At 44.8% G+C, this 18,911-nt stretch overlaps 1 protein-coding gene and 1 long non-coding RNA gene across 23 annotated transcripts in view; one reads left to right on the top strand and one right to left on the bottom strand.

Annotated features, from left to right (window-relative positions):
- Positions 1-830, bottom strand: part of MSI2 (musashi RNA binding protein 2) — a 392,043-nt gene extending 391,213 nt beyond the window's left edge. For 19 of the 20 annotated variants that reach the window (XR_003234574.2, XR_011999715.1, XM_025995994.2 and 16 more), the window contains exons 1-2: positions 656-829; positions 331-371 (exon numbers count right to left, since the gene is read on the bottom strand). Coding sequence is in view for 18 of the 20 variants with exons in the window: in XM_025995994.2 (XP_025851779.1) it covers positions 331-371; positions 656-717 (103 nt within the window). In the remaining 2 variants the exon portion in view is untranslated. Of the gene's footprint in view, positions 1-330; positions 372-655 lie in introns of all 20 variants that reach the window. The other variant, XM_025995990.2, reaches the window with a different exon arrangement.
- A 514-nt stretch (positions 831-1,344) lies between these two features.
- Positions 1,345-5,778, top strand: LOC112917907 (uncharacterized). Of its 3 annotated transcripts, none has more exons than XR_003234573.2 (3): positions 1,345-1,823; positions 2,479-2,670; positions 3,514-5,778. It is a non-coding gene; the product is annotated as an uncharacterized lncRNA (long non-coding RNA). The 3 variants fall into 3 exon arrangements; XR_003234572.2 differs by having other exon boundaries at positions 2,764-5,778; XR_011999714.1 differs by having other exon boundaries at positions 2,479-5,778.
- Positions 5,779-18,911: the final 13,133 nt, after the last annotated feature.

Here is an 18,911-nt window from a genome sequence, read left to right as displayed (position 1 = left end):
TAGAGAGAGAAAGAGAAAGATGGGGGGGGGGGGGGAGAGAAGGTGTGGAAGAAAAAAAAAAAAAAGCAATGCAAATTTTGATCAAGGACAAAAACCAAAAGTAGTTTTCTGTTGTTACTCTGTTTTGCTTTTGCATTTTTTTTGCACACGCGGGGGAAATTCGGCAACAGAGGTCGCGTAGAGGGCTCGGAAAGGATTTGCTATTTAAAAAAATAACCTTGCACAGGAGAAGTGGGGAGCCAAGGGGGGGGGCTCGCACACGGGGATAACAAAGAGCAATAAAGAAGCCAAGAAGGGGGGGACCCAGGCGTCCCCCCCTCCCTCCCTTACCTGGTGAGGTCTGCCAGCTTAGTCCACCGATAAACATTTTACTAGAGGGAGAAAACATAACAGAAGTGAGCACCGATGTCAGATCGGCCATTTTGACGTGTAACTTACAAAAGCTAAAGGGAAAGCGGGGGGGAGCGAGCGAGCGGGAGCCGGGCGGTGGGTGGGGGAGAAGGCGGCGGCGAGACGCAACCCCAAGGTGTGTAACTTCGCCGGGGGGCGCCGGGGGGCGGGGGGCGCGGGAGATGCCCGGCTCCGCGCCGCCGTCCCCGCCGCCGCAAGGAGAGCGAGCCCGCGGCGGCGCGGTGGGCAGCGGCTGGAAACTTACCCGGGGTCGTGCTGGGAGTCGTTGGCGCTGCCCGAGGTGCCTTGGCTCCCATTTGCCTCCATATCTGAGCCCCCCCCGCCCCCCCACCCCCGGGAAACCGAGCCCCACGGCGAGCGGAGCGGAGCGGCGGCCGGCTCCGAGCCCCGAGATCTCCCGCTCCCTCCTCCCCCTCCTCCGCCCCCCCGCCCGGGCTCCTCCGAATCGCTGTGCGAGCCGCCGAGCCGGGGCAGCGGCGAGAGCCGTCACACGTGGGCTCGGCTTAGCTCAGCCCCGCCGCTCGCACGCCCCCCCGCCCGTCCCCACCTCCCCTCCTCCCCACCCCCACCCCGCCTCCCCCTCCCCCTCCCCCTCCCCCTCCCCCTCCCCCCTCCCCCTCCCCCCTCCCCGGCGCACGTGGGGCGGAGTTCTAGAACGTCGTGTAACCAAGGCCGGTGACGTCACGCACCCGGTGCGGCCCCCGCCTGCCCGCGCGCGCACACCCGGCCCCCCGCGGCCGGACCCAGGGGGCGGCGCGCGGACCCCGCGGCCGGAGGGGGCCCCGCCTCCGGGCGCGGGGGAGCGCGCCCCGACTCCCCGGGGTCACGTGGGCTGCGGGGGGCGGGGGCGGGGGCGCCGCGGGAGGGGGAGGCGCGGGGAGCCGGCGGCCGCCGCTCGCTCGGGCAGGGGAGAGGACGCCCCCCACCCCGCCCCGGGTCGGCGTCTCCGCCCGAGTTCGCCGGCCCTGGCCGCGGGGACCCGGGGACGCCGCCCGCCGCCCGCCGCCCGCCCGGCTCGGCGCCCTCTCTCCAGCCACACCGCGCAGAAATTTAGGTCAAGGACGTCGCGATCAGACCCAAACCCCGGCGCCCCTCTGCGGGCCCGAGACGCCCCCGCCCCCCGCCGCCCGGCATCGGGGAGCCCCAGGATTGCGGAGACCCTCCCGCACCCGCGGCAGCCACAAGTTTTTATTTCCCTTTGGCGCTGGAAGTTCTCTCCGCTCTCGCTCCACACCGGCACGTCCTGCGCCACCCCCCGCCCTCCCCGGCGGAGGTACGAAGCCCTCGGCCGCGCCGCGCCGGGGAAGGTTATTTTGGAACTTTGAGAGACTGGCGAGATTCCTCCGGGGAGAAGCCCCGAAGGAGGGGTGTCCGTGCTGACCGCACGGAGTCTAACAGCATAGGGCCAATAGGTCTGTAGAGGTCAAGGTCAAATGATTGGGGTTCAACGCCAGTTTCTGTGTATAGGGACAAATAGTTTGGAAGCATCTCTGGGATGGCTCGGGAGGGCGGTGGTGGTCAGGAAACCCCTCTCCAACCGGGCCGTTATACATTTTTATTATTTCTGTGCCGAGACAGTAAAATGCATAAGGTTGGAATAGCCCAGGACCACCCCACCACCACCACCGCCACCACCGCCGCCGCCGCCGGTTTGCGGAGGTAACTGCGGGAAGCAGAAGGCTCAGGCGCACGCACCCCCCCCCCCCCACCTGGGTAGCGACGGCACACAGTAGGTTTTTAATAAACCACTGGTCCTGGCACACAGTAGGTTTTTAATAAGCCACTGGTTTCATCCCTCCCCGCCCTGAAAACCCCGAAAAGACGGTGCCTGTAGCTTCCCAAAGGCATCGCACACTTGGATTCCAGGCTGGCCAGACTCAGACTGGATTCAATTTATGGGGTATTGAAAACAATAAGGATACAATTATCCTTATTGTTTTAAATTATTACAATAAATTGAGTTAATATGGCATGAGGGGCAACATAAAGTTGTGGTTCATCAAATACTCAGATTAATGTTAAGTATGAATTGAAGCCCAATTAACACTTTTCCATTAATTTTCATAGGATTAGGACACAATGGAACACACTCAACACCAAAACTATACCAAATCCAGTGTGGGTCGTGGAAAAGTGGAATATTTGGAAAATCCCAACACTACCCAAAGCCTTGGATGACCAGATTGTTAATCTCCCTGCCTCTTATTTTTGGGATAATTCCTCACTAACAGGATTGATGGGGTGAAAGGAGAGATTGAAGTAAGTAAATATAAAAGTCTCCTTTTGACTGCAAACCTATGTGGGATGTGCTTATTATCAATCATTACTTGCTATGATTTTTTTTTTTTTAAGGCACTTTAGAGCTTTAAACCACAAAGCCAAGCATTTTCCCGTCACTCCAAGCTGCTTCCCAAATCATCTGGGGTCTGGTGTGTTGAAGAGCCAGTTGTTATTATGGTGATTGTTTATTATGACTATCCTCAATAACAAAATGCAGGCAACAAAGCTAATTGCATTTTGTTGGGGATTTTTACACTAGAACCACAGACCATCAGAGGTAGAAAGGCCTTTCCTGATCCAACTCCCCCCACCGCCCCATTTTACATCAGGATCCCAGAGGAGCCAAGCTGGGCAGGCTACACCCCACCCCCAGCAATCAGCCAGCTGCTTAGGGGGGCTCTGGCCATCACTCTGCTGCCCTTTGGCTCTGTGGCATGCATATTTATTCTGTCCTCCACAAGGCAAGAGTGGGGTGCCCTTGTTCCCTGTTGTAGACCTACATAAGCTGACACTGAACTGAATTAAAACCCTGAGAGGGGCTGGCACTGCAATTATAAAGTCAGTGGTTGAGAAAGAGCTTGATCTTATATTTCCATTACTACATTGCTTTTACTTATTTTTCATTTATATGCAGTCGTATTTACTCCGCTCGGTCTATAATTCTATGAGTTTTTGACAAACGCATAGGATTGGGTTATCTCCGCAATAACCAATCCAAGATGCAGAAGAGTTTCATTGTCCCCCCAAAAAATTCACTCCTGCTGCCCCTTTGCACTATGTTATATGGAATAACTTATCATTTATTATGCATTTCTTCTCCAGCTCATCCACTTAATGCAGCCCCTGGGTCGGGAGGATTCCAGCAGGACGATGTCAGTCCTCTACCCTCTCTGTTGCCCATGACCTCATTAGACACTCCCTTCATGTAACTCACTCTTCACTTGGCGTCCTTGATGCTCATGTTCTTTTGTTTTCCTCCTACCTCTCCAGCCATTCCTTCTGTCTCTTTACCCTGACTTCTCTGCCTTTCCTTTAAATACTGGTGTTCATTCTCTCCCCCAGCTACACCCCCCCGGCCCCCGAATGAGCTCCTCTGAATGGTGGGTTTTGATAGTACCTACTTGCTGATACCACTCAAATTAAAATCTCCGGCCTGAGCTCTCCACGGAGCTATTCACCATCTCCGCTTAACCTTCCTGGACGTACCCCAAACTCAACATGCATGTCCAGAAACACAGGCATGCGTTTTCCCCTTGAATCTAAAAAACTCTTTTAAGTTTCACTATATGGGTCAACAGAACCCCAGCCACCCTAGAGACGAGGTTGGCCCTTCTCCAGATTGACATCTTCCCGTATGCAATCCATCATGAAGACGTGTGTTTCACTTCCTAAGTATCTCTCAAACCCATCTTTCCTGCTGCTGCATCCTACATTTCCCGCTTGACCCCCTGTGATAGCCTTCTGAGCATTCTTCCCACACCATCTCTTAGTCCGTTAATGTGCCGGGAAACTTTCTCTGCCCAGGTTGAATCCCTCTTGGTAGGCACTGTTATCCTCTCAGAATGTCCTCTGTGTACCTTACCTGTGCAATCATTTGCTTTGTTGCTCATCTCCTCCACCAAACCATGAGCCTTGCTCTCCACATATTAGCACAGTGCCTGTATTAGTGCATGGTTGACACTCAATAAATCTTTGTTGAACAAATGAAAGGATGAATGAATGAATGATGGTCAACATCTAATTTAATTGTGGGACTTATTGTATCTATGTCCATAAGTCAAATTGGCTGCAATTTTCCCTTCTTGTATTGCCTTTGTCTGGTTATACTGGCCTCATAAAATGAACTAGTAAATGTTCCTTCCTTTTTCATTTTCTGGAACAGTGTGTATAAAATTGGAATTATGTGTTCCTTGAATGCTTGGTAGAACTTTCCGGTAAAATGTCTGGGTATGGGATAAACATTTCCTAGGTTGATTTTTAACTACTGATTCCACTTCTTTTGTGGCTGTGGACCTCTTTAGGTTTTATATTCTTGAGTCAGTTTTTAAACAGTATATTTTTCAAGTAAATTATTCATAGTAACTAGGTTTCTGAATTTATTAACAAAATGTTGATAATTTCCTCTTAATGTATTTTAATCTCTGCTGCACCTACCCATTATATCCATTTTTTCATTTCTAGTATTATTGTGTTTGTGTCTTCTCTTTCCTGGATCAGTGGTGCCAGAGATCTCCCTTTTATTAACTAGTGTTTCTTCTTTCTATTAGTGTTTTCAAAGAATTAACCTTTAATTTGGTTAATGCTATTTTTTGGTTTTATTAATTTTTGTTTATAAAATTAATAACTTCTTGTGTATAAGAATAAGAGCATATACCATATATAAGAATATATACCACGTTAAAGAATATAATCAAATTGTGTGATATTAATACATATGTAGCTCTCGTTATTTTCTTTTTTCTACTCTCTTTGGGTTTATTCTGTTGCTGTTTAAAATTTTTTTTTAGTTGGTGGCTTAAGTAATCAATTTTCAGCCATCTGTTTCTTTTCTTTTTTTTTTTTTTTAAGATTTTATTTATTTATTTGAGAGAGAGTCTCAGAGAGATCCTAAGCAGCTAGGAGGGGTAGAGGGAGAAGCAGACTCCCTGTTGAGCAAGGAGCCCTCTGGTTGGGGTTGGGGGCGGGGTCCTTCCCAGGACCCTGGGATTATGACCTGAGCTGAAGGCAGACGCTTAACTAACTAAGCCACCTAGCTGCCCCAGCCTTCTGTTTTCTGACTGTGATATAGAAGACTATGGCTTTCACTCTGAGTACCACTCAAACTACATTCCACAAGATAAAGAGAATTTTTATTATTATCCCAGGCAAAGAATAGATTTCAAATATGATTTCTTCTTTGGTTCAATACATGTGTGTCTTTATATTTCTAAACATAAGTTTTTTGTTTTAATTTTTAGTTATTTATATCTAACTTAATTGAATTAGGGTCAGAGAAGGTGTTCTGTATGAAATAGATTGATATTTGTTGAGACTTGCTTTGCAAAATGGTCAATTTTTATAAATAAACCATGTGGCTTTGAAAAGAAAGTGTATGTTGGAGTGCCTGGCTGGTTCAGTTGGTGGAGCATGCAATTCTTGATCTTAGAGTCAGTCATAAGTTTATGACCCATGTTGGGCATAGGACTTACTTAAAAAAAAAAAAAAGTATGCCTTAATTGTTAACTGTACCATACTAGGGATCCCTGGGTGGCGCAGCAGTTTAGCGCCTGCCTTTGGCCCAGGGCGCAATCCTGGAGACCCGGGATCGAATCCCACGTTGGGCTCCCGGTGTGTGGAGCCTGCTTCTCCCTCTGCCTATGTCTCTGCCTCTCTCTCTCTCTCTCTCTCTCTGTAACTATCATAAATTTAAAAAAAAATAAAAAAGTGTACCATACTATATAGACCTATTAAATCAAGCTCCTTAATTATGTTACTCAGATTTTCTGTAGCCTTAACTAATATTTTGTCTGTTTGATCTGTCACTTTTTAAAAAAAAAAAGATTATTTATTTATTTATGAGAGAGAGAGAGAGATTGGCAGAGACACAGGCAGAGGGAGAAGCAGGCTCCATGCAGGGAGCCCAATGTGGGACCTGATCCCAGGACCCTGGGATCACACCCTGGGCCGAAGGCAGGCTCTAAACCACTGAGCCACCCAGGCGTCCCTGATCTGTCACTTTTTATAGTAGTATTTATAGTAGTATATCAAAATCTCCTTATATGATTGAATTTGCCAATTTTTCCTAAAAATCTAAGTTTTATTTTCTCTATATTTTAAAAGTATGTGATAAGGCATATCAAAAAGGACTAAATATCTCCTACTATTGCTGTGCATTTTTCTATTTTTTTACGTTTTGTCTTTTTGCTTTATGTATTTTGAGGCTATGTTATTAGGTATATGCAAGCTTAGATATACTGTTTTCCTAGTGAATTGATTCTTTAAGATATACAGCTGACCCTTGAACAACACAGGTTTGAACTGTGCAAGTCTGCATATATACAGACTATTTTCAATAAACATGGTATAGTAATGTGAAATTACTGTATGTTTTCTCTTCATTATTTCCTTAATGACATTTTCTTTTCTCTAGCTTACTTTATTGTGAGAATACAGCATATAATACATAACATACAAAGTACATTAATCAATTTTTTATCTATTGTAAGAATACATATGTAATAAATACACAAAATATGTAATTGCTTATGTTACTTATAAGAATATGGCATATGATACATATATAAAATATGTATTAATTGGCTATTTATGTCTTCTACTCATAATAGGCTATTAGTAGTTAAGTTTTGGGGGAGTTGAGAGTCAGACATGGATTTTCAACTACTCAGGGGTCATCATCCCTAACCACTGCATGGTTCAAGAATCAACTATACACAAATGATCTTTAACCCTAGTACTTTTGGCTTTAAAGTCTGCTTTGCCTGTGACAAATATAACTACTCCAACTTCTAATCAGCATTTGCCTGGCATATCTTTTTCCATCCTTTACTTTCAACCTTTTTTTGTCTTTAAATTTTAGGTGAGTCTCTTATAGACAGCATATAGCTGGATCTTGTTCTTTTATTTATTTGACTAGTAAGTGTTGTCCATTTACATTTAATGTGATATTTTTAGTGAAACTTTCTGGTGCAAAAATATATTAATCACAATCTCTGGGATTAACAAACTCATCATTGGGTATACCCATGGCCTTATTTATTTATTTATTTATTTATTTTTTGGTAATATGAACACCTGATTCGATTAGAAAACAAAAGCAGTAACAATGACTTACAACTACCTACATGCTTCTCCCCCATCTTTTCTCCATCTGAAGTAACTACTAATCTCAATCTTGCATTTATTATTCTTTTGCTTTTTAAAAATTTTTATCAAACTTTTATCACATACTTGTTTTAAGCTATGAAAAGTTTTTGAGGTTTATATTTTTTACTCAACATGATATTGTTAAGATTCGGCTAGATTACTGCATCTGGTTGTAGTTTTTGTTTTTGTTTTTTTAAAGATTTATTTATTTATTTATTTAAGACAAAGAGAGAGAGAGAGAGAGGGAGGCAGAGACATAGGCAGAGGGACAAGCAGGCTCCACGCCAGGAGCCCGACGCGGGACTGAATCCCGGGACTCCAGGATCGCGCCCTGGGCCAAAGGCAGGCGCCAAACCACTGAGCCACCCTGGGATCCCCCTAGTTCATTCTTATTTCTGATTGTATAACACTCTATTGTGTGCCGCTGCCACAGTTTATTTTGTCCATTCTTCTGTCGCAGGGCTTTGGATTTTTCCAATTTTTTGCTCTTATGAGCAGTGATATAATGAACATTCCCGTCTTCTGGTGCATGTGGGCAAGAATTTTTCTTTGAAGGGATGATTAGGTCGTAAGGTATGTGAATATAAAACTGTACAAGATAATGTTAAGCAGTTTTCCAAACTGCTGTTTCAATTTGTGCTCCCACTAGCAGCGTGTAAGAGAGCTATTGATCTACTGATTACTGACATTTTAGAATTTATGGCTTCCGTCTCCTTTTGCACCTTTTGCTTGTTCTGCTTTCTCTTAAGTTTCTGTTTACTTCCTTTCTTCTTTTCTATTGAATTGATCCAGAATTCTTTTTTTCCCTTTCCTCTTAATTTAGAAGTTATAAGTTCTACTTTTATTCTTTTAGTGGTTATTTTAGAATTTTTAACACTGGCACTTGACCCAACCCCACTAAAACTACACAATAAGTAGGGCACCTGGGTGGCTTAGTCTGTTAAGCATCTGCCTTCGGCTCAGGTCATGATCCCAAGGTCCTGGGATTGAGCCACACGTGGGGCTCCCTACTTCTCTCTCTCCCTTTTCCCCTCCCCCCTGCTTGTGCACTCTCTCTCTCAAATAAATAAAATCTTTTTCTAAAACAATTATACAATAAGTTAAGAATGATTCCTCTTTAATTATATCCTCCCTCTTACATGTTATTGTTGCTTATTATTTTAGACCCATCTGCTTTTAATAAGGCTAAATTTAATCACTGTTGTCACTTTAGTTTTATGCAGTTCTTGTAGATTTACCCATGTTTGACAATTTCTTCACCTTTGCTTCTGACATACCATTCCTTTTTTCTAATTACCAGCCTTTTCCTAGAAACATACGCTTCAGTATTACTTTCAGGGAGGTTATGTGAATGACCTGCTTTCTCTATTAATGTAACGTGGTCTGACTGCACTCTCAGCCTTGAATGAGGATTTCTCTGAGGGTAGAATCTAGGTTGAAAGCTATTTTACTATTTTACCCTCAACACACATCTTGTTTCTCTATCGTTGAGACGTTTGGTGTCAGTCCATCATGCCTTTGTAGGTGATCTGGCTTTTCTTTCTGGTTTTAAGATTTTCTCTTTGTCTTTGGCTCCCTGAGGTCTCACCATGCTGTGTTCAAATGTGAATTTCTTGTTATTTACCTGGCTCAAGATTCATTGTCTGTATAAATCCTGTGTTCCCTACATTCTCTCTGTGTTCTCCTTCTGGTACTTTTATTAGGTGTATAATGTATTATCTCCTTCTAGGCAACATACCCTCAACCTTTCTCTCAGACTTTCCTTCAGTTTGTCTCTCTGTGATGCTTCCTGGGCAATTTCCTCAGTTTTTTTCCTTCAACTATGGCTAATCTGCTGTGTAACTCACCCACTGAGCTTTTCATTTCAGTGACTATATATATGTCATTTCCAGAGGTTCTATTTAGTTTTCTTTCAAATTTACCTTTTAAAAATACTGTTATTTTCTTATGGTTCCAAATGTCCTTTTATGTCTTTAATCATTTTAAACTTACTTTATAGTCTATCTGATAGTGAACGTCTGTTTCCTGAGGTTCTTGGGACATTTATATCTACTACATCTTGGTTATGGTGAATTGTATCCATGCATATTTTGTAGTTTGAAGTAGGGTCTGTATCTTTATCTTTGCTTTTCAGTTTTGGAGTTCCTCATTCCTGGATCATACAGGTAAGGTAAATTCCAGCCCCAAATTTACATGAAGCCTGGGCTATAGTCCCAAATTATCAGTGAAGACTTCTTTCTGTACTTTCAAATCATGCCAAGACAGTGAAGTTTTCTTATCTCCCTGTGCCACTAGGAAGATTTTTTCCCCAAATGAATTATTTCTAAAATGATTCATCCTTTTGAGGGTGCCAGCTCAATGTGAGGATCTCAGTACCACCTTCTCACTATGAATGGGCCCAAGCCACATCTTCTTCCTGTTTGGGTGCTCCAACTTCAGGCTTTTGAGGCCAGCAACCTGCCCAAGACCAGCTCCATCTCCGCTTATTTGCTCACCGTACTAATTGCCATTTCCCTCTTGCTTCTGGCACCGGGGCCTGTCCTTTCTGTCTCATGAGTTCATTTCAGTGAATGTTTATTGTATTTTGACCGGGGTTTAGAGATAGCCTATAGTCAGAAGTTGATTTAAATTATTTCATCTGCCATATTGCCAGAAATGGAACTCACTCTTCCAATGTTTAATGTCTTCCATTTCAAATGCTCTTTTTCTTAGAGTACTGCAGCACCTAATATTTCTGAATAATTTCTCTTCTGAATAATCTTTTTTTTATTTTTATTTTAAATTAAAATATAGTTGAACTTGTGAATAATCTTTTATGGATGAGGCGGCATTGGCATTATCTCAAATGAGGCAAGCATAGGTCAATGCAACTATCCATTCTAATCACCTGGGAACTTTAAAAAATAACGGATGCTTGGCTCCACCCACAAGATTCTGAATTAATTGGTTGGAGGGACCATCTGGGCAGTGGTCTTTTTTAAAACTTCCAAGTGATTCTAATGTGCAACCAAGGCTAAAAACAATTATTTAAAACATACTGATGAAAACAAGCAAACCATAATGATCCCTGGGCTCCACCCCAGAATGTGATTTATTTTGCCTGGAGAGGGGCCCTAGGCATCATATTTTTCTGACATTTTCCTGATGATTGCAGTGAGGCTTGGGCACCATTGATTTTCCCGGGCACATGCAGTCAGAGAGAGGTATTCAAATGTTTGAGCTGGAAGCATGAGAAGTAATCTAGCGCAGCATATGCATATGCATAACTATGCTTCTGACTCCCAAAGACCTTTTAATTATAAAGATCCCTGGAGATTATTGGGGCACCTGGGTGGCTCTGTCAGTTAAGCGTCCAACTCTTGATTTGGGCTCAGGTCATGATCTCACGGTCGTGAGATCAAGCCCCCCATTGAGCTCTGCGCTGGGCATGTAGCCTGCTTAAGATTCTCTCTCTCCTTCTCCCTCTGTCCCTCACACACACATGCACATGTGCACATGCATTCTCTCTCTCTCTCTCTCTTTCAAAAAAGAAAAAGGAAAAGAAAAGATTCCTGGAGATTATAAAGCCAGAAAGTCTTTCATTCCCCTGAGGACTGTGATGGGCAACCGAGTTTAGAAACAATTTAGCTAACCCAACTTATTTTACAAAGGAGGAAACCATCCCTGAGAGAAGTTTTCTTTCCAAAGTTGCAGAGCTGATTCAGAGGAAAGCTGACTCCTCCCTGCAGTCTAATGCCCATTTTATCCATTTCCAAACATAAAGCCCACTACTGCTTATAGACGATCTTGGCCATTTTAAAGAGACAGATTTTGAATTTGTGTGCAGTGGCTTCAGGAATGTGGGGTTTTCTGTTTTGCTTTGTGTGTGGATGGCACAGCAGAGGGAAAGTAAAACAACATGCCACCTTGCCTGTAGGGTCATACTAGTAGCTTGGTGAACTTGAGCTGATAAGCCATCATCCATCTCAACTGCCCATTGAGATGTAAATAGGGAATCATGGTGGTTTTAAAATATGTCCACAAATTCTTTAATGCTCCTCTAAGAAGTGAAACCTAATTCCCCTCTACCTGAGTATCTCCCGTACTTAGTAACTGGTTTCTAATGAACAGAATGTGAGGGAAATGATGGTGGGTGAATTCCAAGGCTAGATCACACAGGGCATCATGGCTTCCACCTTGCGCTCTCTCTTGGATCACTTGCTCTGGGGGAAGCCAGCTGCTCTATGGTGAAGACAATCAAGTAGCCCAATGGAGAGGCCCATATAGAGAAGAACCGAGGTTTGCTGTCAGCAAAGCAATCTTGCCAGTATTGTGAGTCAGACACATAAAAAGCAGATCTCCCAGCCCCAGTCAAGCCTTCAGAGGACTGCTACCCTGGCCTATGCCTTGACTGCAATTTCATGAGAGGCCTTGAGCCAGAATCTACCAACTAAGCCATTCCCAATTCCTGACCCTCAGATGCTGTGTGAGATAGTAAAGACTTGTTGTCTGAAGCTACTAAATTGGGATAATTTGTTATCCAGAATAGATAACGAATACAGAGATACTTCAAAACGCACTAAAATAGAGCTGCTTACTTTATAGGCTTGCAACAGGATTCATATGCCAACATTTACTGAGCGTTTTAGTTAGACTCTGGCCAAATGAACTGCATATTAGATATAAAGTAGCGATTGCGTATTATTAATGTTATCAGATTGCAACACATTTCATGTTCAATTACCTAAAATGCTCTTTCTGGAGCATCGCTTTGCTCATCATCTTATCCCCACTGCACACTTATAAAAGGTCACTGTCAAGATATAAAAGTATATATATGATTTAAATGTCTTGACTCAGTTGCTAACAACCATGAGCATGTTTTCAAATTGGAAAAGCAAGATTAATTTAAACTTGCTCTTTTTCACACAATGTACTTTGTTTACTTTTCAGGATTGCATTTCACTGCCAAGCCAAGTGCCTCTCTGATTAAAGAGTATGTTCACTTTATCTCTCATAGTCTCTCTCAAGCTTACCATTAAGAACAGGCATGACCGACTTTGCACCAAAAAAAGCACACCATATTTTTTACCAGAAAATATTTAGTGAAAATGATCTTTTATTCATGAAAATTTCACCAAGTATAAATCTCATGTCTAAAAGTAATAGGCTCTTGGTATTTCCCTTCAATAAATAAATAGCTTCTTTCCTCAAGAATTACAATTTCTGAGCATGCTCTTAAATTCAAAGCTAGTTTGTTTTCTTCCAAGAAATAGAAAGTAAGCATGTGCACACAGACCCTTCGTTGGTTGGTCCTCCTAGATCTGCGTAAAATGGGAAGGCCAAGATGGTATCTTTCTAACAGACGTAACTGGACATATGAAATATCTGGGAAGAACATGAACAAAGGCAGAGGGTATGAGGCTGAAAGCGAAACTGTATTTTTCAAACACTCTTTACTTATCTAACATATAAATATCTTTATGTGTAATTTACTCCCCAACCTTGTCTGATATACTTAGAGACATAAAGGTCTATTTTAAACGATGAAGAAAATTTGCTTTGCTTTGTTTTTTCTTTCTGCAGTGGGAAATGCAAAAAGCTCCTGAATGGAGGGAGAGGTGGGGGAAACATTGAACCAAAATTTTTCCTTTTTTCCTTTCCCTGTTCCTATGGGACACAGCTGGAACTCTAGTGCTGTGGTTGAAGACTTGTGCTCCTTTTGGTCCTCCCTGTCTTCCACTTTCCTCATCCCCAACCCAAAATGATCACACCCAACCAGGACAAATGCTGCTTATGAGTTTAGCTGAGTGAGAAAAAGTCAGACTCCTAATAAACGTCAACATCATTTATGGAGTGACCGCAATGAGGATCCTTCTAGGTGCGGCTCCGACAAGGGCTCAGACATCTGTATTCTTCAGGAATCTAAGAGGTGGACAGTAGCTCAGGGTGGGGTGCGAGGCTGGCCCCAGCCCCCCCACCCCCCAGGTGGCAGCTCCCTGCCAGGGACACCCTGTGCCGTGCTGGCAAGCCCCCTCCCCAGCCGTGGCTCCCTTACGTGAGCGTGGGCATGGCAGGCACAGGAGAGAAGCCTCTGGAATTGAACAGCAAGTTACCATTTTCACCCCCAGGATCCCAGAGCTGCTCCGCCATGCAGCTGAAAGCTGTTTAACTGCCATTTGTCATTCAGTCATCATTATTCTTATACATGTAGGTAAATATTTTATTAAGCGTCTCCGCTGCTTGGCAGCTCAGGAGCCCTGTGCCTGCCGGACCTGGCTGGCGCCCAGCGCTGCCCGGGAGGGTGGGAGACCCGTGGGCTCCTGGAGCGCTCGCGCTGTGCTCTGAGCAGGCTGTGGTCCTTTCCACCTGGAACCCATTTTCTCCTCTGGCCTCTCGGGCTTAATCTTCCATTTCTTCTTCTTTTTTTAAATCAGTTACCAATTTGGCCTTGATGAAAGGTGCCGGGGCCTCCAGGAGAATATGGCTCTGCCTTTCAACTCCACCTGGAAATGGTTGACTCGGAACCGTGGTCACCTTCTGCACACCTCTGCACCCACTGGGGCGCTTGCCCCATCCCCACCGTGCTCTGTTTTGCCGAACAGGAACCTCGGTGTCACAGCTGGAAAGACGCAGGGCCCCCCTCACACACACTGCAGTTATGTCTGGGATCTCCAGAGGTTGCCCTGGGCTTTTACCATCTGGCCTCATAGCCCCATCAGCTTGCTAGTTCACCAGCATCCAGCTCTCCTAGCTCAACCCATACAACCACCCATTAGTTTGGGCCAATGTTGAGTCCACTTCTTCAAAATCCTTAGCTTTTTACCATTTACCCAGTATTAGAGGAGGCCAAAGCAGCAATAGGAAGCATGGCTGTAGTGTGGGCCCATCATTTCTCTGGGTCTTCAGGAGGCCAACCAGACAGGATCTATTCGTGTGAAGAATTCCAACTTTGGAGGACCGTGGGTAGGACGCCCTCTTCTGGTGGATGGGAGGAACGCCTACTTGCGCCCAGGCGTTTCAGTTCCCTCTGCTGGAGGAGGAGAGAGAAGCTGTGTCTCGCTTCTGGGGCCCCAGATTCCAGAGCTCTGGGCCCTGCTATCAAATAGTGAGACCCAAGCCCCACAGATCCTGAAGTTTCCTGAAGTTGACACCGAGACCCACCACGATAGCCCACACTGCAATTTCTACAGTTACCGATTCCAAGTGGCTGCAAGGGTTTGGGAAAGGGAGAGAGAGCATCGTAACCTCCGAAGGGGGTTCAGATAGGACGAAATTGGACACATGGAGACAGAGGGAAGAAAGGAATCAGAGAAAAGATCAGGAGTGAGGACAATAGAGGACAGACTTTACAGCAAATTGCTGAGTAAGACACTCGTGCTAAAAATAATACCGCTTGGAGAGGGCATAAGAAACAAAAGTGTGGCTGTGCCCATGGGTGGGAGGAACAAGAGGCTCTGCATATAAACACCCAGAATTAGAACAAGATGAAGAAAGGACCATCACCCAAGAGGAGAAGGGATGAACATAAGAATAATTTGAAGTGAACCAGAAAATTAATTTTGTCACAATCCTCTTGCTTCTGTGGATCAGATGGTGCCGAAGGGCCCCCCAGCAGTGGATGGCTATGCCTCTGGGTCCTGAACAGGCCCCCAGGCCCCATCACCCACTCAGCAGATGCCACACAAGAAAGGAGGGCAAGACCTGGCTTTGTATCTTCTAGTCTGGATCATAGATAATCATGAACATTCAAAAAATCAATTGCCCAGGCGGCTGATGGCAAGGTCTGGCTTGACAGAGGCGTTCACAAGGAAGACCCGGGGGGTTAGCTGATCACAAGCTTGATGTGAACCTACAGCGCAAGGAGGCTGTTGAGAACCCTAATGCAATCTTAGGCTCTATTAATAGAACGGCAGAGTGTGGAAGGAGGGAGGCCATAATCCCAGCGCGTGCTGGCAGGTCAGGCCACATGCAGTTTTATGCTCAGTCCTGTGGGCTATATTTTAAGTGAGGCGCTGGCAAATTCGAGCCTGTTCAGAAGAGCATGAAAAGGACTGGATGCCAGTATTTAGACAGCACTGAGATTAGCTTGACAGTCCTTTTACAATTGGCAAAATCGAAATGCTTATTGCATTGAAGACAGAATCTCAGTAGCTAGGACCCAGAATCATGTTTTCAATGTTTACTTAGCCTCCCTGAGCTTGTTGGGATGCCCTTTCTATATAATGGGGATAATGCTCTCCATGCATCCTACCTGCAGGCATAGTTTGAAGGATGGTCTGCTCAGTAGGGCTTGTGTACTGATCATCTCCTTGCTACCAGCTCTGTGCCAGGCACTAGGGCAGCAAAAGGAGCTTGAAGTCTAGTCTGCTTTGAAGACACAGGCCCATAAACAGGCATTTTGCATATAACATGACAGATGATAACAGATACGTGCATTGATTTGAAATAAGATGTAATTAATTTCTTATTGGGAAAGAATGACAGAGAAAAACAAAGTCTTCAGGGCATATGTACTTGCAAGTGCAAAAATTGTTGGAGGTCAGAGAGGAGAGTCCATGAGTGAGGAAAGATTAGAACCAGGAAATTTCAGAGTCATGAAAGACTGTTGGAAGGTCTCCACGTTGTCAGGTGCCACCAAGAAATCCAGGTGGAAGAGGAGAAAAGCTGAAAGATTTCCAGACTGTTCCCTGGCTGTGGAGTCTAGGAGTTCATCCTTAGTGGTCAAGAAACATCTTTTGGAAAAATGCTGGAGGCAAAGATGGACTTCATTTAGGATGTTTGTGGAAGGATGCATTTATTGGACACCTACTGCATGCCTAGCAAGGTGCTATGAACTGTGGAAGTGTGAAAAGCATAAGACTTTGTTGGAGCCCACTTGAGTAGTGACTGGTGAGTTCAGACTAGCACTTATACAGTCATTGGGGAAGAGTGGAAGCTTATTACATGACTTGTTCAACTGCACCCAGGCAGGTAGACAGTGGTTTAGTTGGCCAGTTGGTTGACCCATGATGTTCCCTATGCTTATGAAAGCCAGAAGAAGAAAAGATGGTGGCAGTGCATTCCAAATATAGTGAACCTGATTCTAGTCTTCCCCTTCTCCTTGTCCCTTAGGAACTTTCCTTCTTGAGAAGTGTTCAGAAACACAATTCTTCTCTTAACATCCCTCATGCTTGCTCCCATTTTGTTATTTACCAGTGAAATTAATATTACTCTTTACCCTGCTCACATTCTCAATCCAACATGCGTTTTTTTCATCAGTGGGTTTGTGTTTGGTTGATTAGTTATTCATGTATAATGCAAGATGACAAGAGCTATAATACAGAGACATGATTGTGGTGAATACAGGCGTACAAGCTCTGGGGTTGGCTTTTTTTTATTGGGTGGGGGGGGTTGGTGGGTGGGTAGGCAGGTTAGTAAGGCTTTTGGATTACTTGCAGATGGTTGAAATTCTCTTCTTACCAAACTGGTGACTGAAGCAAAATTGGAGGCATTAAAATAAATGGCATTTGCTGCGCATCCCCTCAGTCTTCTTGACCTGCACCATAAGCCCCTCACGACTCCTGGATCTGGTCTGTACAATCACTTACATCATTTGGCTTCTCTGGACTTGAGTTTCCCCATCTGTATCATGTCCAATGTATCCTGTCTATGTTGGCTTCTTTCATAGGTTAAATTTTTGCAAAGGGAGTCCACCTTATAGACAAGTTCTTCCTCTAACTTACCCTCTGGGATTTCCCTTGGAGTAGCCAAAGGGTCTCTGTAGGATGCAAATTCAATCCCTCCAGTGGCTTCCCACTGCATGCAACCCATTTGGTGCAGCCTAAAAGGCCCTACATAAGCTGATCCTTGCGGGCTTTTCCAATCTATAGCATGGCCACCATCTTCCACCATTTCTCAAACATAATGAATGACTTTCACCCCCAAGGACCTTCACATATACTGTTCATCCTGCTTGGAATGTTCTTTCTCCATTCACTGAATGGACATCTCTTCATTACTTTCCAAATCTTAGCTCAAATACCACCTCCTTGCAAATGCCTTTTCTGATCAACCTCTCTAAAATCACTGCCCCACCCATTGCTTTCTAGTTCATTGCTGTATTTATTTCCTGCTGGGATCCCAGCTGAGGGCCTCAATTATCCTCTATTTCTGTCTTTCCATGGGGTAGCATGGGCTTCCTAACAGCATGGAGGCTGGATTTCAAAAGGGAAGAAGAAGAAACACCCAAAGCCAAAATGTTCTCCAGCATCCTCAAATCCTTTTCCACCCATTACCCTATCTTACCTTCTTTGCACGTCTCACTCTGAAATTATTGTGCTAATTTCTGATTCCTTGCTAATTGTTGGCTCCCTCCCCCCATCCATGAGAGTAGAAACCTTGTCTGTCTCTTTCACTGCACGTGCCCAACACAAAAGAAGTACCCAGTAAACGTTTGTTGAATAAGTGAATTTTAAATGTTCAGAAGTAAAAAGAAAGAAGCAATTAAGATACACATGAAATGGGGGCACCTGAATGGCTCAGATGGTTAATTGTTGGCCTCTGGCTCAGGTCATGATCTCAGGGTCCTGAGATCAAGCTCCACCTCTGCCTGCTGCTCCCCCTGCTTATTCTCTCTTTCTCTCTCTCAAATAAATAAATGCTTAAAAAAAAAAACAAAGAGGCACATGAAATGTAATGAAACACACAAACATACACATGTTCACAAAAAAATCAGGCTCCAGAGAACTTTTCAGGATGAGAACTATGGCCTGAAGGGCGGCGAGCCCACCATGCAATGAGCCGGGCATGCATTGGATCATACTTGCAGCCCATCTGCCCCTTGCTGTTCAGAACTCATGACAGAGTTGGCCTGGGAAGATGGTGACTCAGGCACAGGGACCCAGGACACAGAGGACCCTGCAGGTAACCAGGATCAGGACCTGGAAAGTTGGAACTTAAGGGGGAAGTAGGCTATGTCCATACATCACAGGTCCCTGACAGGATTAGGTCCTGTGCCTGGTGTGCGAGAGCTTTGGGTGCTTTACTTGAACCTAAGCATGCAGAGGAAGATGATCTTGGTTTAACACAATTCAAATCAGCAGCTATTATGCAAAAACACACTGTGCCACATGCAGTGGATGATGGAGAGGTGAAAGGCGGGGGGACGTGTGCCCAAGCAGAGCGGCTCTTCGACAAGATGGAGGGGGTAAGTGGCAAGGAAAGGAGGCCAGCAGCCCCGAAGTTACAGCCAAAGGAGAAACAGAAAGGCTTTCAAGAAGGGCCAGCGCTGGAGGTGGCTAGCAAGGAGGCCTTTCCAGAGGTAGGGAAGCCAGGGCATGTTTGGGAATGCCCAGGAGCCCCATTAGGCTGGAGGAGGATAGGGTCTGCAGGAAATG

This window comes from Vulpes vulpes, chromosome 2 (genome assembly GCF_048418805.1).
Source record: "Vulpes vulpes isolate BD-2025 chromosome 2, VulVul3, whole genome shotgun sequence".
NCBI classification, from domain to species: domain Eukaryota; kingdom Metazoa; phylum Chordata; class Mammalia; order Carnivora; family Canidae; genus Vulpes; species Vulpes vulpes.
The sequence above is the reverse complement of the archived record's forward strand: the minus strand, read 5'-3'. Positions and strand labels throughout refer to the sequence as shown.